At 46.4% G+C, this 23,625-nt stretch overlaps 1 protein-coding gene and 1 long non-coding RNA gene across 9 annotated transcripts in view; one reads left to right on the top strand and one right to left on the bottom strand.

Annotated features, from left to right (window-relative positions):
- The window catches only part of LOC122174427 (uncharacterized), an 83,920-nt gene that overhangs the window by 57,782 nt on the left and 2,513 nt on the right, over positions 1-23,625 (bottom strand). For 2 of the 3 annotated variants that reach the window (XR_010599576.1, XR_010599577.1), the window contains exons 3-4: positions 13,285-13,400; positions 12,382-12,729 (exon numbers count right to left, since the gene is read on the bottom strand). This is a non-coding gene — a long non-coding RNA (uncharacterized LOC122174427). Of the gene's footprint in view, positions 1-12,292; positions 12,730-13,284; positions 13,401-23,625 lie in introns of those variants that run through there. The other variant, XR_006176214.2, reaches the window with a different exon arrangement.
- Positions 1,663-19,489, top strand: GTF3C6 (general transcription factor IIIC subunit 6). Of its 6 annotated transcripts, none has more exons than XM_042857696.2 (6): positions 1,663-2,031; positions 8,373-8,453; positions 14,944-15,007; positions 15,711-15,755; positions 15,879-15,992; positions 18,802-19,489. In XM_042857696.2, exons 2-6 carry the CDS (start codon positions 8,385-8,387, stop codon positions 19,104-19,106), a joined length of 597 nt encoding a protein of 198 aa, XP_042713630.1. In that variant the 5' UTR covers positions 1,663-2,031; positions 8,373-8,384; the 3' UTR covers positions 19,107-19,489. The 6 variants fall into 6 exon arrangements, with proteins under 6 accessions (XP_042713630.1, XP_005287664.2, XP_023958198.2 ...); XM_005287607.4 differs by having other exon boundaries at positions 1,664-1,943; XM_024102430.3 differs by lacking the exon at positions 1,663-2,031 and adding an exon at positions 2,501-2,649.

Genomic DNA, 23,625 nt, shown 5'->3' on the forward strand with positions numbered 1-23,625 from the left:
GGCAGCTGCGGCTCTGGCGCCCGCGAACCCCCCGAGCCTGGGCCTGCTGTGGGGACCCAGCAACGCGCACGCTGCGCCCAGCCCCTGGCCAGTCGTGTCTGGGCTGCTGCCCAGCTGGTGCTATCCCGCGGCGGCCCCGGGGTGGAGGCATCGGCAGCTCAGGCCCGTTCATTCCCCTGTGGGACCCGAGCGGGCCGGGGCCTGCTGCCCCCACTCCGGGGCCGCCCAGGATAGCACCAGCTGGGCAGCAGCCCAGATGTGACTGGCCAGGGGTTGGGCGCAGCGTGCGCGCTGCTGGGTCCCCGCAACAGGCCCAGGCTCGGGGGGGGTTGGGTTCGGACCCGGGCGCCAGAGCCACAGCCGCCGAGCTTGGCCATCGGCCGCTTCCTCCCCCCGCAGCAGTGGGAGCTGCAGCAGCGGCTGCTCCCGAGTCCCGCTGCCCAGGGGGGAGAGAACAGCCGCCGCTTGGCCCCGCGGGCCACCCCCCTACTCTCCCTACTGCCCAACTGAGTCCTGCCTGCTCGGGGCCAGGCTGGACTCTCACTCACCATGGCCCCGCACTTCCCCTGCGTCTCCCGGGCCTCCCTCCAGTGCTTGTGGAGGAAGGGTGGTTTTGTTTTGTTTTTGCCCCGCCCCCCAATATTTGACTTGGGTGATCCGGTCACCCTAATCCAAAAGCTCCAGTCTATAGGGCCCAATCCTGCAAAGACTTAAATCCAGGCTTACCTTTGCATAGTATCAGTAACTCAACTGAAGTCAATAAAATTACTCACAGTGCATAAAATTAAGCATGCAAATAAGTCTGTGCAGGATTGGGGTCTAAATCTAAAGCAAGAGATGGGGTTTGAGGACTGACAAACAGGAGCTCCAGAGTTCTAGTCTCTGATCTCATGAGGGCTCTCTATGGTATGTCACTTCTCTTCCTCAGTTTCCTCATCCATAAAAAGAGGATAATAGTACTAACCCTGTGTCATGGGAGTGCTGTAGTTTGTGAGTATTAGATGTTTGTAAAGCACTTTGAAAATAAAAGGCTTTATCCAGCAGTCCTTACTCAGGCAGGACTTCACTTCAAGTCACTATACGTTCTGTCTAAACACGTCAAGATTTGGCCCAAAACATTATAATTAAGTATAATTATTTAATAATCACAATACCAGTAGTTAAGGATAATTAAAAGGCTAGTTTTATCATCTCAGAATGAGTCATGAGAAGATCACTGAAATAAAGTGGTCTATGTTTACTGCCTTTAAAGTTAAAAACTAATTGAAAACCTCTCAAATGTTTTGATCAAGATCTCTAAATCAAGCAATATTTTGTTCGTATCTCCTTCTAGTGGCAGAATATGAAATAAGTCACTCAAATGCACTTTTGTTATTTCTTAAAACCTTGTGGAATATTGCAGTTCTATCACCTGTGCTGAGGGGAGTGACCTGCTATTATATCAAATTATTGATTCAGATTAAAAAAACAAGCAACACTTGGAATGGAAAAAGCCCATGCACTCTGCTCCACACCTATCACCCACAGAGTTAGAATTCATGTGGCTCGTAATCTGTTTTGTATTCCTGGATTAAAAGCAAAAATGCTCCAGAATCCTTTCTGCATTTGGGGCTGCTCCTCTCCATGAGTCTACCTGCTCATTCACTAGTAGCTCTGGGTAACTGCTCCATGAACTGATTGACTGATTACAGGCCACGGCTGGTAAATCACCTGCCTCTGGCAGCCATCAGCTACATTTTCAGTTCAGCCTACGAAAAGGAAGCACTCTGGCTGTAAACCCAGGCGAGCTCGGTTCCCATAACAGCTTCCAGACTAACCCAGCTCGCATGGCCCCTGGCCAGGGGCAGAGGGAGGAGGCTACTAGAAGCCCTCAGGAGACAGGGGCTGTGTGGCTGCGTGACTAGGGACAAAGCTGGGCAGCAGTGGGCCTGCAGACATATCACGTAAGATCACTGGGCACCAACTGTGCTGAGGTCTGGGATGCCCCCCTGGGCCGCGGGGAGGCAGCTCACAGCCTAGGACCAGCCCTCAGTAAGTTCTCCGGCAAAGGCCGGCTGTACCCCCACTGCGGAGAGAGCCCTAGGGCCACATCGCCCTGCTGCCTCCCCCGCCCTCTGACCCCCCACCTCCGCCACAGGCCGCGATCCCGCTCTTCCTCCCTCCTTCCCTCCCTCCCTCCACCGCTCGCCGGGCAGCCACTTCCCCTCCCCGGGCCAAAAACTCTCCTCTCCTGCCGGCCTGGCCCAGCCCTCGCCAGCCCGCTGCGCCCAAGGGCCTCTCGGGCCCGGGACTGCGCGGTGCCCGTTAGCGTTTGCCAAGCGCTAGGGCCCGTTCGCCCCGGCGGGAGCTAGGAGACGTTTGGAGTCTCCCCGCGGGCGACCCTATGACCCTGGGGCCGGAGGGACCCTCCAGCAAACCGCCGCCCGCGCGCGCCCCAGCCCGTTCCCCGCCCTAGCAAGCGGCTGGAGCAGGACTCCGCTGCTCCGGGCGCGCTCCCGCCTGGGAGGATCGGGCGGCAGGATCTGAGCCGTAGAGGGCGGGACCCTCCCGAATCTAAGATGGCGGCGGCAGGGTCACGTGGTGCGCGCTGAGGCGCTGGCTCGCGGCGGGGCCCGGGACATGGCGGCGGCGGGAGCTGAGGAGGAGGAGGTGGGTAGGAGTCTCCAAGAGCGGCGCAGGTATCGGGTGTCTGTGCTCAGGCTCCTTGCTGCTGCCCGGTCTGATTAGTGGGGGGTGGCGGCGGCGTTTGGCTGCCCCTGCTGCCGGTGCGAGCTGCCGGGGGCTCGCGTAGGACAGCCCGAGGCTACGGTCCCCGGCGCTCCCTCCACTCATTGCACGCTGTGTGGCACCGGAGCCCCGGGCGGGGCTGGCCCCTGGAGGGTGTGGCCCGGGGGTGTCTGGCCAGGCGGGAAGCGAGGCTGGACACGGCCGGAGGTTGAGACGGTGACACAATGACAGACGGTGGGCGGGAGCCCGCACTCCTATTTTCCCGTATATTTGCACCAAATTGGGCATCAGCGCTGCCTCCTTCCTCGCACAGCACTGCGGCTGTGCCCCCACCCCAGGGCAAGGCGGCGGTCATGCTCCCCGCCCTTCAGTCATTGCTCTCTCTGGCATGGCCTACAGAGTGTAGTGGAACGAACGCTGTTGGGAGCAATTGTGGTGATCTCAGCCATGCTGCTGCTGTGTGGAAATGAATAGCGAGATAGTACATTGCTTTGATGTCATACTGCCTGTCCCCTCTTGGGTTAGCTAGTACAAAGCTGGGCATGGTTGGGCCTGCTGCAAACTCACTGCTACGACCTATTATTCCTGGGGGAATTCTATGCTACTGCATGTGTGCAGAATTCATTTTCCCCGCAGATTTCTTTGCTTCCCTGCAGAAAAATGAAAACTACTTTTTCTACAGGGAAAGGGCAGCTGCAAGAGCAGTTATGCACTACTTCCTAGTAGCACAGGTACATTGTTTCAGGCACCTGAAGCAGCTGGCAGAGAGGTAAAGCACTGCGGGGATGGGGACACCCCATCCAGTGGCTCCTACCCTGAGCCAGGATCAGCTGCTAGTCCTGTCTGGGCTGGAGGCAGGAGAGCGTGGGACTTCCTCTTCTCCTACAAGGAGTGGCTGGGGCTGTGTCAGACCCACCCTCAGAAACTTCCCCCAGCAGTAAGAAGCTCAGCCTCATCCCCTGCTTCCTGCCCCCATCGCTCCTCAGCTTTGGGCGGGGGGGGGGGGGGGTCACTGTATGGGGAGCTGCTCGCCCATCCAGACCTCCCATATCCAGACACCCCTGCCAAGTATCGCACAGTACATCCAGAACTCCCCTAGCCCTCCATACCCGAATCCCACCCCCCTGAACCTCAACCCCTGCATCTGGAGTCCAGCTGGACCCAGACCCTCCACCTTCGAACTCCTGCACCTAGACCACTGCCCACTGAGCTGCCTGCAATCTACCCTCCACCCTGATGCCCTGCATCACCCTGAGCCCCCTGCATCACCCTGAATCCCCACATTCAGACCCCCACACCACTGACCCCCAACTAGCTGCACTCAGACCCCCACTCCCTCAGCATCCAGACCCCTCCGTTGAGCCCCAGCCACCTTCACCTCAAAGCCCCTGTAGAGTCCTATTGCCCCTACATCTGGAACCTCCCCCCCAACGAGCCTCTCTGCATCCAGATCCCCCCACACCTAGACCCCCCACTGAGCTGCCTACACCCAGATTTTCCCCCACACAACACACACAACCCTCTCACCCCACACCTGGATCCCCTCATACTGAGCCTCTCCATACTTGGATCTTGCCTGCCCCACAACTGGTGTACCTGGCACAGAAGAGCAGGGCCCTAGGGTGTTTCTAGGGTAGACCCAGGCCTTGTGCTGTGTCAGGGTCGGGTGCAGCCTCACCGGTGCCCCACCAGTTTCCCCCACAGGGCTGAAGCTGGGAGGTGTGGGGCTGAATCCTGGAGCCCTGGTACTCCCGGTGCGGCAGAAGCCCTGAGCCCATGGGCAGAGTTGGGGACATGGAGGGCATTGTTCCCCTCCCACCCCCCAAAAAACCTGCATCACAAGAGCACGGCAGCCCCGGGGGCAGCTCCTCTCCCTGCCCCCTGGACTGGTTGGAGGTGGGAAGCTGGAGCCAGGCAGTGTGGGGCAGTCAGGGGCAGCGTTCCCACCTCTCCTTCTGATGCCCCAGGTTGAAGCTGCTTCTCAGCTCCCAGCCCCCTTTGCTCCTGCAGAGGCAGCCGGTAAGAGCCCACCTGGGTGGGGAGACCCGGCTCCATGGCTGGCAGACCCCTCCGGCAACCAGGGCCAGCTTTAGCAGGTGCGGGGCCCCATGCCGGGACGCGAATTGTCTCGTCCCCCTCCCCCAACTCCACCCCCTTCCTGCCCCATTGGATCCCTCCCCAAATCCCCGCCCTGGCCCCGCCTCTTCCCCAAGCACGCTGCATTCCTCCTCCTCACCCCTCCCTCCCAGGCTTGCGCTGATCGGCTGCATGGCGACGCAAGCGCTGGAGGGAGGGGAGAGAAGCAGGACATGGCTTCCCCCCCCCCCCCACCTGCCGGCAGCCCTGGATGTTGCAGGGCCCTTTTAGGCGCGGGGGTCCATTCCAGGGAATCGGCCGAATCGGCTTAAAGCCGGCCCTGCCGGGAACAGGTATCATAGGGGAGTCCTCACAGCACACAGCCCCCAATACTCCTCTCCCTACACCCTGAGTTACCTCCGGCCTGCACACAGCCCCTAGCACACCTCTCCCTGCACCGAGCTATCCCCCTGCCTACACACAGCCCCAGTTACCCCTCTCCCTGTACCCTAAGCTATCCCCTCCCTGCACCCAGCCCCTAGCCACCCCCTCCGTGCAACCACAGCCACCCCCCTGTGTGCATAGGCGCCGAGTCTTCCCGGTGGGTGCTTGACCCCACTCCTGCACCACCCTCGCCTTGCCCCCCATTCCACCCCTTCCCCAAAGTCCCTGCCTCCTTCCTGCCCCCATTCCACCCTCTTCTCCCAAGTCCCCACCCTTGCCCCGCCTCTTCTCCACCTTCTCCCTAGCACACTGCATCCCCGCTCCTCCCCCTCCCTCCCAGAAAGTCCTAAATGCAGTCAAGCAGCTGTTAGGTGGCGGGAAGCAGAGGGAAGGAGAGAGAGGAACGGGGACACGGCGCATGGGGGGGAGGGGTGGAGAAGGGGGCTTGGAGGGGGAGCTTGGCTGACGGTGGGTGCGGAGCACCCAGTAATTTTTCCCTGTTGGTGCTCCAGCCCCAGAGCACCCACGGAGTCAGCACCTATGCCTGTGTGCACACAGCCCCAGCTACCCCCTCCCTGCATCTTGCGCTACACCGTCTGCACACAGCCCCTAGCTACTCCCTCCCTGCACCCTAAGCTGTTTTCAAACTTTTTGAGCTAAGCCCTCCACCTTTTGAATTATAGGTTTTGGTTGTGGGCCCTCCTCCCCCCCCCCTCCCCAACCCAGACATGCTGGGTGGCCTGCTGAGATGAGTCAAGGGGTGGAGGTGGCACTCCCTCCCTGTACCCCAATAGAAGTCAAACAACGCCTATGCCCCTGCCCCGAGACCTCCCCTGCCGCTGCTGGGCCCTGGAGTTTTTATAGCATGTCGAGGGGGGTCTCAGAAAGAAAAATGTTGAGAACCCCGATCTAGTCCAGCCCCCTGTGCTGAGATAGGACCAAGTAAACCTAGACCTTCCCTCACAGCTGTTTGTCCAACCTTTTCTTAAAAGCCTCTGCTGATGGGGATTTCACAGCCTTCTTTGGAAGCCTATTCTAGAAGTTAACTAGTCTTGTCATTAGAAAAGTTTTTCCTACTAGCTAACCTACATCTCATTTGCTGCTGATTAAGCCCATTATTTCTTACCTTACCTTACCTTAAGTGGACATGGAGAACAATCCATTGCTGTCCTCTTGTAATTGCCCTTTGCATATTAGAAGACTGTTATCAGGATTCCCCACCCTTCTTTTTTCTAGAGTAAACATGCTCAGTTTTTTTTAACTTTTCCTCATAGGTCAAGTTTTCTAAACTTTTTACATTGTTGTTGCTTTCACCTTGACTCTCTCCAGTTTATCCACATCTTTCTTGAAGTGTGGTGCCCAGAACTGGATACAATACTCCTGCTGAGGCCAGGTCACTAGTGCCAAGTAGAGAGGGCCAGTTATCTCCTGTGTCTTACATGTGAAACTCCTGTTAATACACCTGAGAATATTAGCCTTTTTTGCAACTGCAACACGTAGTTGGCTCTCATTCAATTTGTGATCCATTGTAACCCCCAAACATTTTCGGCAGTACTACCGCCTAGCCGGTTATTTCCCATTTTGTAGTTGTGCATTTGATTTTTCCTTCCTAAGAGCAATACTTTTCACTTGTCTTTATTTAATTTCATTTTACTGATTTCAGACTAATTCTGCAATTTGTCAAGGTAATTTTGAATTCTCATCCTAGCCTAGCCTATTCTCCAAAGTGATTGCAAGCCTTCCCAGCTTGGTGTCCTCTGCAAATTTTATAAGCATACTTTTGATGGTTTACAAATGGTAACATTTTATAGTGTAGAGCAGCAAGCCTTTGGTGCTCTAGAAGAATGCAGGTTATGATAGTGGCTTTTATAATGTGGACACCAGTCAGATAGGAAGTGGACTGACACCAGTTCATTTCACACAGGATACTGGAACTGGTGTTATTTGTATTAGGATAATACCTAGAGTGCACATCTGAGATCAGGTCCCAATTGTGGTAGGCACTGTACAAACATACAAGATGGTCCCTCCCCCCAGAACCTTGCATTCTAAATAGACAAGATACTCCAAGTGTGGAAGGGAGAAACTGAGGTACAGAGAAGCGAAATGACTGCCCAAGGTCACAGAAAGTTAGTGGTGGAGAGCAAAGTAGAACTCAAGTCTCCCAAGTCCATTTGGTACTTTATCCATTGCACTGCATTGCCTCTCCAATGGAGTCATGTTTTAAAAATCTTCCAGTTATAACAAAGTTGGTTTTTATTTGAGATGTTTATTTTTGTGAGTGATGGCAAAGCCAGATTGTTACATGTAGACAACTGAAACTGGAAAAAATACTTCATTATATAGGAGGAAGAACTTTGAAAATAATACTGATACTGTCACATTATTTTACCGTAACCTTAAAAAAAAGTGTAATAGCTACTCATAAGCTGTAAAATCAAACTTGCAATATTTCCTTTGCTACACTTTTAAAATTAAATTGTGTGTTCACTGATCACTATTATAAGATTGGTCATGAAAATTGGGCATCTATCGTTTATCTTCAGAAAAAGACCGGCAAGGATCTGTCAACACCATTTTCTCCTCCTATGCTCCCCGTCCCCTCAAAATAAGGAATTACAAGAACAAATTAAATGGAAAGGCAACACACTGTAAACAGATAGAAGGGAAAAAACTTTATAATTAACCTATAAAATTCACTGCTACAGTATATAATTGGTAAATGTTGAAGCATTGTAAGATTTAATAAAAAATATGAATAAGTATAATATGTGCTGTTACGCTAGCTAGCATAAAATTAAGAATAAGGACTGGAAGTCCTTATTCTTCCAGGTATAAACTGAACACTATCTGAGGTCGAATGCAAACAACCTTCAAATTCAGTTGCAGTTTTGGTGACATGGGCAGAATGTGTACTAGTTGGATGATATTTTGCTCTGGTATAGCAATGTCTTTGTGTTGTTTTGCAAACAAAGAATATAGGTCAAATTTTGGTTCTACAGTTCTAGTTTTGAGGGTGGTCTGTTTTAATAGCAAAGTAATAGACATATTTGTGTTCATTTTAAAGTTAATATATTTAGTGTTCTAAATATATGATGCATGAGCTTTATATGTTTATTTTGCAGGAGCAGCTGGTCATGGTGGAATTATCTGGAATTATTGATTCAGACTTCCTAGAAAAATGTGAAAACAAATGCAAGATTTTGGTGAGTTTGACTACAACATATCAGCAAAGAGGCAAGTTTTTATTTTTGTGAACTAGGGGAAATTTTAGGGCCTCATTGAACTCAATGGGCTTTGGATCAAACCCTTAGTGCAGAAATATGCAGACTATATGGGCGATAAACTGTCCATGGTCTGTGCACAGAGCAATTAGCATCAGTGGACAATGTGAATGAATATCAAAAGTTCCCTTTGGCCTGTGAATATACCCTTATGCAAAACTTAGGGTAAAACTTTCAAAAACACCCAAGTGACTTAAGAGTCTAAATCAGAGGTGACTAAGGCTTGTAAGTCACTTATGCCCAGACCCAGAAAGGGATGTAGAGGTTGAACTCCTAACTTTTGCATGCGTAGTGGAATCCACAAATCCACAAAGTACGGGTTAGGTACTTAGGTTCCCTATAAAATGCATGGAGGGAGAGATGCCTAAGAATGGGATCCACAAAAACCAGCACACTTGGTGTGGAGTTGCCTAAACTAGCTAGTGTGAGATGCTCAGGAAAGGGGCGTTTCTTATGTCCTGCGCCCTTATTGAGTTAGTTGCTTAAGTCCAAGCTACAGGGAGGTGCCTACATCTGTTTGTGATCCATACCCAGGAGCTCTGCTCCTAGAGTCAGACAGCTTAGGCACCTAAGCAATTTCTTGCAAGAAACAGAGGATGAGGATGAAGTGTTGCCGGTGGCAGTACCCTTCTTATAACTTTTAGCCCAGTGGTTAGAGCACTCACCCAGGTTCCATTATGCCCTTTGCCTGCGGGGGAGTAATGATTTGAACAGTGGTCTCCAACCGCTGAATGCCCTCCCACCTCTGAGTGCCCTAACTGCTGGGCTATGGAATATTCTGATGTTGATCTCCTTCAGTCTTTCCTGGTATAGCTGTTCCATTTAGCTAAATACTTAAATAGTCATTGGGCAAGAGACAGACAGTGAGAATGACTCTGGCATGGTGATTACTCACCTGGGAGTGGGGATACCCAGGGTCTAGTCCCCCTCTTCAATGGGTAATTGTTTATCCAAAATACAACAGCTTCAACAGGAGAGATTGAGGGAAACCAACATCAGAATATCTCTTAGCCTGCTGATTAGAGCACTCTCTCCTGAAAGGATTTGAACAGAAGGTCTCCCCTGTGGAAGATGGGGAGTGGAATCTGAGTCCCACTACCATCTTTTTCAGACTGATTTTGAACAGGCCCCGATGCAGTAGGCGTGCTCTGAGCACCCCTACCAGATCAGGCCCCGCAGGCAAGATAGGCCAGGGAACCTCCATCCTCACCTGGTTTGAGGATCCCATTGGGGCTTAGGCATGAGATAGGTGTCCAGACTGCTAGAGTGAGGCATTGTGTGCATGCCCAGAGACAGAAACTTAGGCATCTAGAGAACTTTGACAGCAAAAATTTAGGTGCTGAGTGAGTTTGCATACATACAGGCTTAGGTGGCTGCCAAGCAGGGGCTTTGTGGATTGCAGTGTCACTTAAATCTGGGGCTTAGGCACTTAAGTCTCTTTGTGGATGTAGGCCGTAGGTGATTTTGAAAATTTTACCCTGATCCATGCAACTTTAATATGGGCAAGTACACTTCCTGACAATTTCTTGACAACAGCTTGCAAACAATGCCCATTTTTACCTTAATGACATCCTGTTTACTCTCTCAGCCCAAAATACTGCCCAGTGAGCCCTGATATACAGCATATGAAGAGCAGCTTAGTGTTAGGTTTTCAGCAGACATTTTTATCTCTTAAGGTTGTCTACGGTATTACAAAATTACTGTCAAAGGCAGAGAGGGTTACCTAGTCCTCACTCTTTTGCAATTGAGTGATTTTAATTGATTCCCCTATGTGAGACAAGGTGTCTTGCTTGTGGAAACTACTGATTGCCCCAGAGTCTTGTAAAGGATTAGTGTCTTCCATATATAAGGGGTTATGTAAAATGTGGACGTTTGGTAGACCCAAAGCTAGAAAGAGATGAAAAATGCCTTTGAACATGCCACTGATAACCAAAATAAATGAGTCAATAAAATTAGTTCCTAAATCTCAATTACAGCGACATCAGAGAAACTTAATACAAGTTCATACATACATTATGCATCATTCCTGTTCTCCTGAGTACATTTTGTTCTTGGGTCTGACCCAGCTTATTTGAAATATGGTACACAGATGGCTGACTGGGCAAGTTACTGGTGACCTTGCCCAAAGGTAATATCATAGTATTGCATATTTTGAACGGTATCAATGTGATTTGCTTTAAATTGTATTCCTTGCGATCGTATTGTACTCTTACTAGAAAACTTTTCTATATTTACAGAACACCACCACTTTCTCACTCCAAGCCACTTTTCTCCTTTCCCACAATAAGGCCAGGGCAGGCTGCATAAGGAAGAGCAGACACTCCCAAACTGGTGGTTAACACTGAAGTTAAACTCACCAACCAGGCACAAACTGTGCTTCTGATCCCCCACACTGGTTATTGAGAAGCTAAAAAAAAATAAAGAAATCGCACAGCTCCCTTTATTGCATTCCAGTTCTCTGGTTCCCAATCGGCACCTAGGTCCAGTACAGTGAAAAGTTATTTAAAAACTCTGCTCACTATACAAAATGTTCTTCTGACCCCAAAGGGTCAGCCACATCACCAGGTCAATATTACTTTGGATCTTATGTAAAATACCATGCTGACAGTCAATCCTTTAGAGCAGGCCTGCACAACATGCGGCACGCGGGCCGCATGCAGCCTGCGTGGGCCCACTGTGCGGCCCGCGGGCAAGCGGTGGGGGGCGGTTTCCGGGTTCACCTCCTGCCCGGGGGGCACGACTTCACAGCCCCGCGCGCCGCGCTCTAACCGCCCTGACAGTCAGAAGCGCGGCTGCCGGGTTCGCCCCCTGCCGGGGCAGGGGGGCCCGACCTCCCCCACCCCTGGGCAGGGGGCGAACCCGGCAGCCGCGCTTCTGACTGTCAGAGTGCGTCGCGTGGGGCTGAGGTTGCCTCCCCCCCCCCCTTCCCGGCAGGGGGCGAACCCGGCAGCCACGCTTCTGACTGTCAGGGCGGTCAGAGCGCGGCGCGCGGGGCTGAGGTCGACACCGCCCCCCTCCCCCCCCCGCTCCTCCTGCCTGGCATCCAGCGTCGCTTCCGGGGCTGCTGAGGCCGATAAGTCCGAGCGAGGGGAGAGGCACCCGGCCTGGGCTCGAGCCGCAGCTCACGGGGGCTGGGGTCAGGGGGATGTCCAGCTCAGAGGGGCTGGGCTCGGAGCTGAGGTCAGGGCTGGGGGGGGATGGGGTCAGGGGGATGTCCAGCTCAGAGGGGCTGGGCTCAGAGCTGAGGTCAGGGCTGGGGGGGGCTGGGGTCGGGGGGTGTCTGGCTCAGAGGGGCTGGGCTCGGAGCTAGGGGTCAGGGCTGGGGGGGCTGGGGTCAGGGGGTGTCAGGCTCAGAGGGGCTGGACTTGGAGCTGGGGGTCAGGGCTGCTGGGGGATGGGGTCGGGGGCTGCTCAGCTCACAGGGGTTGGGCTCAGAGCTAGGGATCAGGGCTGCAGGGAGATGGGGTCGGGGGGGTGTCTGGCTCAGAGGGGCTGTGCTCAGAGCTGGGGGTCAGGGCTGCTGGGGGATGGGGTCGAGGGGTGCTTAGCTCAGAGGGGCTGGGCTCGGAGCTAGGGGTCGGGGCTGGGGGGGCGGGGTTTGGCGGGGCTGGGTGGCGCGGGGGGGGGGGGTTCGGCGGGGCTGGGTGGCGCTGGGGGGAGGGAAGGGGGGCCTGTTTCAGCACGGCCGGGGGGTTTCGGCCCTCAGCTATTTTCTTTGGAGTAATATGGCCCTCGCCGCTTTACGAGTTGTGCAGGCCTGCTTTAGAGTCTAAAACTAAAGGTTTATTCTAAGGAAAAAAAGAAAGAACAAGAAGAGATTTGTTAAATGGTAAAGCAATTGGATACATACAGAGACTTCAGAGTCCATATATCAGGTTCTTAGCAATATCCCTGGATGGGTCATTCAGTCCTTTGTTCAGAGCTTTGTTTGTAGAAAAGTTACTCCAGAGGTAAGAAGCAGAAATAAATACAAAATGGAGATGATGCAGCTGTCCTTTATATTCCTTTTGCCATCTGGCTTGTACTTCCTGTGTCCCAAACACAAGCTTCACAGCACATGGCATGTCCCTACTTGTCCTGCTGACTCATAAGGTGTAGCCCCTGGCTCCTTTCAGTGGGTTCTTTATACAGCTGATGACCATGATAGGCCATCAAACAGGCTAGGCAGTGCTGATGTCAATCTGTCTGGGGGTGTCACCTAGAAACACAGCACAAGTTTTGAAATACAGATATATCAAACATCTATAACTAACAATAAAAGGTTTCAGAGTAGCAGCCGTGTTAGTCTGTATCCGCAAAAAGAAGAACAGGAGTACTTGTGGCACCTTAGAGACTAACAAAATTTATTAGAGCAGAAGCTTTCGTGGACTACAGCCCAGTTCTTCGGATGCATATGCTCTAATAGTTAGTCTCTAAGGTGCCACAAGTACTCCTGTTCTTCTTTTAACAATAAAAGGTGATAGAAACATATAAACAAGATTTTTATACTTGGCAAATCATAACATTTTCACATGGCATATCCGGTAAGATTCCTTGCAATTTTATAATATTGGGATCAACAATATCATAAAGTGTTTCCCATATTCCATACAGCGTCACATGGGGTAGACTGTTGGTTTTTTTTCTGAAAACATTTCAGGCTTATGAAGTGAGAATACGTGAGCTTCTGTTGTTTTTTCAGTTTTAAGGTTGCTCATATTCTGATAGCGATTTAGAAAATTAATTTTTGTGTACTTAAAATATTGTGACTCACCATTAAGAGTTCTTCTGATCTTGCAACTGATTCTCCATCTGATGTCTTCCTTAATTTGTGGTATCATAATTGGGTTGTGTGGAGAGGACTGATATTACAAACTGAGGATTGTGATTCTGTATGAAGAATAAGCAGGAAGAGCCAATAACCTGTGAGATTATAAATCTTGTCCCTATGCCCTGTATAGTTGGAAGGCTCAGAGCCAGCACAACTTATGAGGTTCTGTTGCAGAAGGGAGGGCAGGATTTTGGAACCTCGTGCAAGGGTCCCAACCTCTATGCTGCAAAGCTATGTTCAGTGGGGACTTCCAGCATCCCTGCATGCAAATGGGTTTTGGGAAGGCACATATACTCAGTAGATTTTCTGGCCGGCTCTGCCCTCCCCCTTCAAACCATGCCTCCCCAACCCAAAAAACACACTCCCAAAATCAATGCACAGGAGCCACAGAAGCTACTGTAAACCTGAAGTTGCATTAATGACAGTGAAATAGATTTTGTACTGAACTGCAGCCAGAATAAGGATTTCTTCCACCCTCTTGTCCACACAGAAATCCCCCATCATGCAGCCCTGAAACTAGATAATGGTTTTGTCCCTTAGGGAATAATTTATTTTCCATGCAAGTAAACTTAGTAATATAAAACTCTGAGTTAAAATACTGTTTTCCCTGAGGCAATTACATAAAGTACTTTTTAAAAGCTGTTAAGAAATAGGAGATTGAATACAAGTTAGTTTATGCTCCTTTGGATTTCTAGCAACTGCCTCTTCCCTCTACATGCTGTAGCCTTTTCCAGGTCAAAGACTTTTTAAAAGGATTCAGTCAGTGGGACACCATCAACTGAAAAATAGTGTTTGTCTTAAAATCATGTACCGAGTATAATTAATATAACATCTAAAGTTACTATGATTGAAAGAAGTTGTCACCCCAAAATATTTGTTTGTTTACTTTGTTTCACAGCATTTTGTGTTTAGTCAGGTTCAATATTTCTTTTGTATAGTCACTTCCCTGTTGATTGCGAGACACTCTTACAGAAATGGGGGAAAAATACACTTTAAAAATAGGGGAAAGTGATTGTAAAGCCACAGAAACTTGTAGAAGAAAACAGAAGCAGGAATAGTGCTGGAAACCACTTTTAACTCACTTTTAGAAATTTACTTGATAAGTTGATGGTGTCCCTTTATTTTCAGAGATCTGCTGATTGCATATAAATAATAGCTTCCTATCGCTGTCATTGACTGGTGATGTGTCAGTGTGCTGTTTAGGTGTTTGTGTACTATGCAACCTTTTTTTCTCCTGTACACCTTTCTCATTTGCTTACCTAATTGTCTGAGATATACTGTGTATCTGTTTCATCTAAATCTCACCGTTTAGGAAGCTTTTGAGTCTATAAACTGAAAATAAAGTTTCCTTTCTGTATGTTTATTTTTCTCCCCATACTAATCTCAGTGTGATAGAATAGACTTGATTTACTATCGCTCGTTTGCATTTCATATTGTTTTTTTGTCTTGTACTGCATATACCATTTCAGGGAATCTGTATATAATGTTGGTTTTACTGTACTTGGCATACCAGTTTACCAGTTGTTTTCTCTAGTCTTGATGCCTTGCCTTGACTAGCTGAAGCATGACTTCAATGTAATTTCTGTCTATCCTTGTTCGTAGGGAATAGACACAGAGAGGCCCATTTTGCAAGTGGACAGATATGTCTTTGCTGGGGAATATGAAGGTAGGAGACGATCATATGGATGAAACCTCTCATTTTCAGTGTGACATGTAGGACCCAATCATGAGAGACAGGGCCGGCTCTAGGCACCAGCAAAACAAGCTGGTGCTTGGGGCAGCACATTTTTAGGGGCGGCATGGCTGGTGCCAGAATGCCGCCCCTAAAAATGTGCCCTGGCCACCCTAGCTCACCTCCGCTGCTGCTGCCACAGCGCGCGAAACAGCTGATTCGCGCGCCGCTACTTGCCCTCCCTCCCAGGCTCTCAAACCTGGGAGGGAGGGGGAGCAGCGGCGCGCGAATCAGCTGTTTTGCGCGCCGCGGCGGCTCGGGGTCTCCCCCTCCCTCCCAGGCTCTCAAACCTGGGAGGGAGGGGGAGACTCCGAGTGGCCGTGGCACGGCGCCGCTTCTCCCCCTCCCTCCCTCCTAGGCTTGAGAGCCTGGGGGGAGGAGGCAGGGCTGGGGATTTGGGGAAGGGGCGGAGTTGAGGCGGGGCCGGGGGTGGGGTAATTAAATAAGCGGGGGGCGGCCAAAATTGTTTTTGCTTTGGGCGGCAAAAATCCTAGAGCCGGCCCTGATGAGAGATACTGATCATCCTCAACTTCCATTGACTTCAGTGGAGGTGGAGAGCACTCAGCTTTTTGAAGTACTGGGCCCTTGGCAAATAACCTCTGTTATTTCTCAGCTAAATGTTCTTTGTTCACCATAGATACCCTTGGAACCTGTGTGGTGTTTGAAGAAAATGCAGAGCATGGTAAATGATACATCTTGTATGTTTTGGTTTGTATCTGAGATGAAGCTGTAAGGTTCAGATAATTTTCATGTTTCAGATGATGTGGATGTTCACTAAAATGAATCAATTAATTTTTATTTATAGTGGACGCAGAAGGAAACCAAAAACTACAGCTGAAATATAAGTGCCACACGGTGAAGAAGCTGAACATGACACGGACGCTTCTGACTGAAAAGAAGGAAGGAGAAGAGAGTGTAGGTTAGTGCACTTGGGAACATGTGAGGTCATGCTAGGACTAAACCTTATCCTTGATAGGAGGCTGAAGACAGAAATTAGTTTGACCATTTAGTGCCAGTAAACATCCAGGGAATTAAAGGATACAAGCTTTCTGTTCTTAAACAGCAAATGATATATAAACTTAACTCAAATTAACTGAACTAAAAATAAATTATAGCTATTTGTAAAGCTTCCTGTGATTTTGGCCATACTACTTTCCATTTTGATATGCATTCTGTAGGCAAATTAAGTTCTGGTGCACTTGCTTCAATGGTGTTGTACCATTTCACAACAGGATTAAATTTTGCCTTTTATCTCTAGGCCGGAAGTCAATGCTGTTTCTGTATTTAGATATTTACAGTAATACTGCTCCTAGCAATTTCTTAATCCCAATTGTTCCTGCTATTTTGCTCATTCACAGGGTTAGGAATAAAGAGCCATTTTATGCTAAATTTATACATATTCAGCTGGAAGATTACATTTTATGGTAATAAAAAGTCATCTTGTGAGCGATCTAGATGTGACGATCTGATCACAGATGGGATGACTTTTACCCATAACATTTCCTCTCCCCACCTAATACAACCTATTGATTTATTAAGAAATCATTCATTTTAAAAGTTAGTGTAATATAGTTGCTTAATTAAAACAATGCCACTGTAGGAAATGTTCTAATTGAACTCTCAAGCTTCCTCACAAGCAATTCAATGTTTGCACATGACAAACACTCAATACTCATACATTTGCCACTTGACACATTTTGATTACTGTATATTGAGATGGTGTGACTTCTGAAGAGCATACTTACATGAGGGAAGAAATACCAGTTCCATTAGTAATCTGTATTTGCAGTACAGTACTTGTTTTTATTAAACTGGTCTACAGACCTGCTGTACCGCTTTTCATTAGTAATCATTCTTAGACGTTCTCAGGTGCCATGTTCCATCAAAAAGAACAGGAGTACTTGTGGCACCTTAGAGACTAACAAATTTATTAGAGCATAAGCTTTTGTGGACTACAGCCCACTTCTTCGGTATGCATCCGAAGAAGTGGGCTGTAGTCCACGAAAGCTTATGCTCTAATAAATTTGTTAGTCTCTAAGGTGCCACAAGTACTCCTGTTCTTTTTGCGGATACAGACTAACACGGCTGCTACTCTGAAACATGTTCCATCAAGTTATTTGATATTCTAAACTTAAATTAACATGATAGTCTTCATTCTGCATCAGTAAAATATATTCTCAGCATCGTATGGAAACAGTTTTGGAACTTGCATAGGTGCTGTTTGGCACCTAGATGCAACAGTGTTGGCACAGTACAAAATAAATACTGAAGAATGGTAAACTAATGTCTGTGTGATCCACTATTTCGCTGGTATTATAAATAATTGGAAAACCAACCTTTGGATGAAAAGGATTTCCCCCTCCCAGTATTTATAATGCAAGTGGGATTTTCTGTCATCATATAAATGCACTGATTCTAAGATAAATAGGAATTGGAAAAGGATTATCCTATTAAATAATAGTTTTTAGTTATCCCAGACATACTTAGACATAGTTAACCAAGACACAGCCCTAACTTTCAGGGAACCTTTAACAACCACAAAAACTAGTGGCCTCAACTCCTGAATGTATGGTGGGACTCAGCCCAAAAATAAAGATCTACATTCTTGAAAGATGTTATTCCCATCCCAGTCATTCTTCTTTTGGATTAGGCAAGGAAATGTTGACCTTTACAACTTTGTACCATTTATTTTTTGTATCACTGCTGTGGAAGAATGGAAAGCTGTTAGATGAACAAACAGAACCAGCATGAGACACACACACAAAACTCAAATGCCAGTAAATCAACAGAAGGCATCCCCATTAAGGGGGAAATACCATCCCCATTAAGCAGCCCTCATTGCTTTGATGTATTATTGGTTGTAATCTCTTGGAGTGTACTGTAATTGAGTGGCCCCATTTGTGACAGCAATAGGTACCATAAAAATTCATATATTACCAAATTTTAAAAATGTAATGGGCTTAGCTGGTGGTGCAATAGTTACATTTTACACAGCACATGGGAGACCACATCTCGATTCTTGGTACCTTCATAGGTTGAAAATACTTAGGAGTCAGCAGTAGTAGTTGGTGTGCTGGAGGTGGACAGGTGTTGAGTCATCTAATAGGAAACACTGGCTGATGTGAAGAAGCAGTGGAGCTAAGGGTTTGTTGGGGGCACTGCTCAGCTAGAAGAACAATAGTTCTGCTATGTAGCTCTCAAGTGCAAAGCAAATGAAAATGGCTGATTAGAAATCATCTATATGATGGGGATTCTGAGGACCCTCTCTCAGTTCTTAGAAAAAATGTTATATTGGAGACATAAGCAAGCAAACAAACCTTCTACCCCGTAGAGTTTTATGCTGTATTGCTTCAGGACAGTGAAATTAAGCTGCTATTTGTCTTAACTAAGAATTTTTCTCCTCACTTCAGCACATGAGGATCATAGTGAAAACAGGTCTGTCTTATGCAGCAGAAGGAAGTAAGGACATTTGGGAGGGATTTTACTGTCTCCAGTTTGGAAAATGGGTCACAGGCAGTTCCCTTTCCTCAAGTCTTTTTGTAGCAGAAGCTTACGGCAAACACCACCTCAGACATAATGATGGTTTTCCTCAAACATAACATTACCTTTGTTGCATATTTCTAGTTATTTTTTAAGGCTAAAACAAACTCGTGAAACTAAGAAAATATATCGTCTTGCTGTTAAAATCTCTCCTCCCCATTTCACTAGTTTATCTTTTTTCTGACCAGGTGGTGTCGAGTGGTTACAGATTAAAGACAAAGATTTCTCATACAGCAGACCTAATACGATTTGTAGTTTTCTGCACCAAAAGGAAGATTCTGAGGAGGCAGCTCAGGCCCAGGACAAATTGGCAGATGAGTTGGAGGGAGAGGTCAATGACAAAGGGAACTCTGACCTAAATTACGAACTGAAGAAGCAAAATAGCATGGAAATGGATGACTCTATCCCTCTCATTGATAGCCCTGCCTCTGAAGCAGAGAACTCTCCTAGAGGAAGTGCCCAGGACATTACCTTAGATGATGCTCCTAGGTGATGTCAAGTCTGCAGCATCCAGAAGTGAGGATTAATGGAGTTAGTTAATACTATGAACCAAATTTTTAAAGTCACCTCAACCTGACCTCCACTTTATGTGAGTAATTAATAGTGAGTGCAAAACTGCACCCACAAATTTGGAAGCCATTTTAAGGTCTTGAACGTGATGATTATAGTATCTGTCTCTGTGTTAAATATACATGCATTTCAAGCTAGCATCTTTACCTCTGAGTTGAAGACCAGGAACAAATGACTAAATGAGAAGGAGACACCATAAAAAAACTCTGATGCATTGCACATCCATAAATATCAGTAAAAGTAAATATTTTCTTTGTAAGATATCTGTTGCAAAATAAAGCCTTGACATTTTCAGTTATAATATCAGCTTGGGGTTTCATGTCATTACTAGGGTGACCAGATGTCCCGATATTTGGGGGTTTTTCTTATATAGGCTCCTATTACCCCCACCCTCTGTCCCGATTTTCACACTTGCTATCTGGTCACCCTTACCCATGTGGACATTCCTTTCAGGAAATGCTATACAAGTGACCTATTTGGTAAGATTGGTAGGCACCATACGAAACACATCTGAGTTGTTTTTGGTAGCCTGTTTCTTTCCTCCCTTCACTCCATATGGTCCCCAATAGGAGCCCACTTCTGGTCAGAACGTTTCAATCAGCAGTTGAAGTCTGTGAGTGATCTAGGGGTTTAATCTTGTTCTGTCAACAAAAGGCAAAACTTATTCTTTACTTAATTTTATTGTAACATCTTATTGAGTTTACTAGAACCTCACTTACCCCTGTTTTGTCCAGCTTGCACCTGTCATTCATTGATATAGACTTGACTTTATATATAGTGTTGCTAAAGGGACACTAGTTAGTTTCAAAACCTCCAAGTTGAAAATTAAAAAAGAACAACTTTAAACCATGTTCTGAATATTTTTGAAATAATTCCTTTAAAAACACTTTCAGGATTTTTTTTTTTTTTTTTTTTTTTGCTCCCCTATTTGACTAACCATTATAATCAGTTTCTCCCTTGCATACTGTTTGTTTGGGGTAAATAGTGAAACTGACATTTCGTAGCATGTTATGTACAAAGTAAACCTTGCATTGTTTTGCCAGTTTGTTTCAGACAGTCATAATAATCTTAGATGTTTTTAACTATAATAAGTACAACATTTTTGTTTGAAAATGTTGTGACTTTCACATTGACAGTGTTTTTTCTCTAAATTAGTGTGTTCTCTATGGGAAAACTGTTGTGGAATAGAGTGAAGCAATGTGGCATTTGTGGTGTCCTCTGTTCTCCACTAGCCCATTGTGCTCATCTTTCTGTCGTTTTCAGTGTTTAAAGTAACAGCACAAAACAGATTTTTACATTTCTAAATGTTATGTAGAATATGACATTGGTCATTTTGGCTGCTGCACAGTGGAAAAATTGGTGGAAGGTGAACAAAGGATAGGATGGAGAAGTGAGTAAGGCTAGCTGGCCCAGCATTAGAGATACAGGGCCAGATCTTCATCTGGTGTAATTGGAGTAGCTCTATTGACGACTGCCATCCCAGCCTAAAGTAACTAACAAAAATGTTTGGGTCCTGGAATAAATTTATTGTGGAGTTTCTAAATTAGCATTTAGAAAGGTGTTAATCGATTGCCAAATAGCTAAAGTTACAACAGGATCACAACTCTAATCTAGACTTAAAACAAGTTATTGGTTTGGCTTGCACCTCAGTACGCTTACCAACACAAGGTAAATGATACAAACCAGGTTTAAATGGCGATGAATATCCAAACACACAATAGCATTGGTTTAACTGAGTATAAAATCACATCTTTATGTAGACCAAGTCTAAATCTCCACTGGCAACAGCAAGAAAATGCAGCTCTACCAGTGATAGCAAGAGAACTTTTGCCCTTTCTACACTACAGCTTCCACTGTAGCAACCACTGGTGGAAAGTTGAATCCAATATTTCCTAGTGTTAAGCAAGCTTTCTGGTTCTCACACCAGAAGGACAATATCATAAAGCATAGATTAGTAGTTTTTTAAACATAATTTGGTCTAGTGATCACTACATGTGAAATACTCAAGGACAAATTCAGATATAAATCAGAGTTAGCAATGAAGTTTTAGCTACAAGGGAAAACATGAAAGAAAAAAAAACAGTTCATCTTGTTCCTGAGTAACATGGTTCATGGTAGAAATATCGTAACTTTTTGCTTACATTTAAGATAAACTGTTTCAATGGTAGCCTCCTAGCTTAGCATCCTCCACTTCCTTTTGTTCTCAGCTTTGATATAAACACATTTTTATGGTCTACTAGAAAATGCTTTTGATTATGTATAAATGTGTCTGTGCTGCAGAAAGAGGAGTCAAGGTTTTCAAATATTTCCAGGCTCTGCTTTTCCCCGATAGTATTCTCTAATCACTTTCTTAATAGGATTATGTTATGCTACAGTTCCTATTGTACGTGGACAAAGGGGTATGTCAGAATACATTACGTTTACCAATAAAATAGGTATTTATTCCTAACACCAGCACAACTATGTAATAATCTAGTCATTATGAAATGTAGATTGAGTAATTCATCCCCAACTTTCTGAGTACAGTCCAGAGGCTGGGATAGCCAGTCAAATGGGACCTTATTTCCTTATTCCCCAACCCCACTGTCTGTTCTTCAATGGGGGAGTGACAATTAGGTCTCAGTAGTTTTTATTTCTCTTTCTGAATTCTTTCCACCTTATGGACTTAGATCTTCTGTTGAAATGCTAGCACACAGGTCTTTAGGGGGAAGCTGTTACTCCTCTGTTCTGGGCTAACTCTGGTTGCAGACCCCAAAATGCATAAATTTATCTGCAAAGCATTATGCCAGCCTAACTTCTGTCTGAATTGTTACTTGTTCTCAGGGGTAAATGTGCTGTAACTGTTGCAATGGGAGCCTCTGCCTTGCACTGGAGCAGCTAGCAGGTTTGGGCCTTGATTCAAAATGACAGCTGCACCTCCTGCCATGGAGATGTAGTTGATGTGCTATATGTGGCCTCCTTGTCAGATTTTGTTACTGGCAGCAAAATCTGACACTGAGTATGTATCATGTATTGGTTCCTCATCAAAAGATGCTTTCTTTTCTTCTCATGCACAAGATTGACCCTATCAGAATTGGCTTCCTTTCACCTTTCCTCATCCCCCCTTTATTTCAAAAGGGTACAAACAGTTTAAAACGTGGAAATAATTTGGCAAATGTGATACATTTGAATTAATTTGTTAATATATCTTATCATAAACATTTTTATTTTTCTACATTTAAAAATACTAACCTTATCATAACAGTTATTAAACTTCAAGATTGGGTACTTTATTTACATATAATTTTAAATGTTCATTTTTATTATTAAATACACTATTGCAGCAGTACTCTCTCCTTAATGTCTAAGGCTTGTCTACACAAATATTAAGTTGTTAAATCTATTACTTTTGGGTGACATTTTATATACCTTGAAAGCTATTAAGAAGTTATATAATTGTTAAAAAAATAGTATTGTTTTTAAATAATAAAGGTTTTCTTGAGGAAAAACTAATTAAATAAAAATCTGAACTTTATGGATCACACATGTACATAGGGCGAGAACAATCACAAATGAATAGTCAGGTTAGATGGACCAAAACATTTAGGGTCTAATCTAGCCTAAGGGGTCCACCTTCCTTGTCTTGAAGGATTTGGGGTCTAAATGTTTTCATTAATCTTGGCAATTTGACTAATCTTTTTGAGGGCTCTATAGGGGGAGGGCATTTGTGCTCACGCACATTCATATTCTCTCTCTCTGTCTCTCTTTCACACACACACACACACACACACACACACACACACACACACTGTTGTTAAGAGAACTTTTCTGTGCTCTGTGCGACACCCAGCAGCGTCCTCTTCTCAGCTGTTGACAGGCTATTTGGGATTTTGATTTTTTGTTTCCTCTAAATTGACAGGGGATTCTTTAAAACCCTCAAACCATGTAAGCAAATGTAATAGAATGTTAAACTGTATCATACAGTTCAGCCACTAGGTGGCGATGTGTATCATACCATACTTGAGTGTACAATAGCTATACCTCTCAGCAGTGGCTGCACATTGAAGGATCCTATAGTGAACACATCTGGTGTATGTCTGTGAAGGAAGCTCTGTAGCCAGTCCATATCTGGTACAGAAGCCTAGCCTACTAGTAGCAGTCCTGCAGTCTACATGTACAAGGAGTACATTATACGGTGTCAGAAGTCAAGGTAGCCTAACTGATGCCAGAGAAGGCTGAAACAGAAGGAACAAAGCAACAAAGGTTGCAAGTTTTAAAACATGCTGCCCTTCAGTGCTTCAGGGAACTTCAACTTTGATACACCTTCAGAATGGACAGACTGGAAGCAGTATTTTACAAAATTTTGCATTGCTACAAAACTGCACTAGGCAACTGGAGATATTTAGGTATCGTCTTTATTTTATGCTGTGGGGAAGCAGGCAACACATATCTTTAAATCTTTT

Source organism: Chrysemys picta, chromosome 3 (assembly GCF_011386835.1).
Source record: "Chrysemys picta bellii isolate R12L10 chromosome 3, ASM1138683v2, whole genome shotgun sequence".
In the NCBI taxonomy this organism is placed as follows: Eukaryota; Metazoa; Chordata; order Testudines; family Emydidae; genus Chrysemys; species Chrysemys picta.

Coding starts and splice junctions, on each gene's coding strand:
- GTF3C6 (XM_024102430.3), top strand. CDS start 2,620: ATGGCGGCGGCGGGAGCTGAGGAGGAGGAG. Junction 2,650..8,372: donor CGGGAGCTGAGGAGGAGGAG/GTGGGTAGGAGT, acceptor TTTATTTTGCAG/GAGCAGCTGGTCATGGTGGA. Junction 15,756..15,878: donor TGAAGAAAATGCAGAGCATG/GTAAATGATACA, acceptor TTTTATTTATAG/TGGACGCAGAAGGAAACCAA.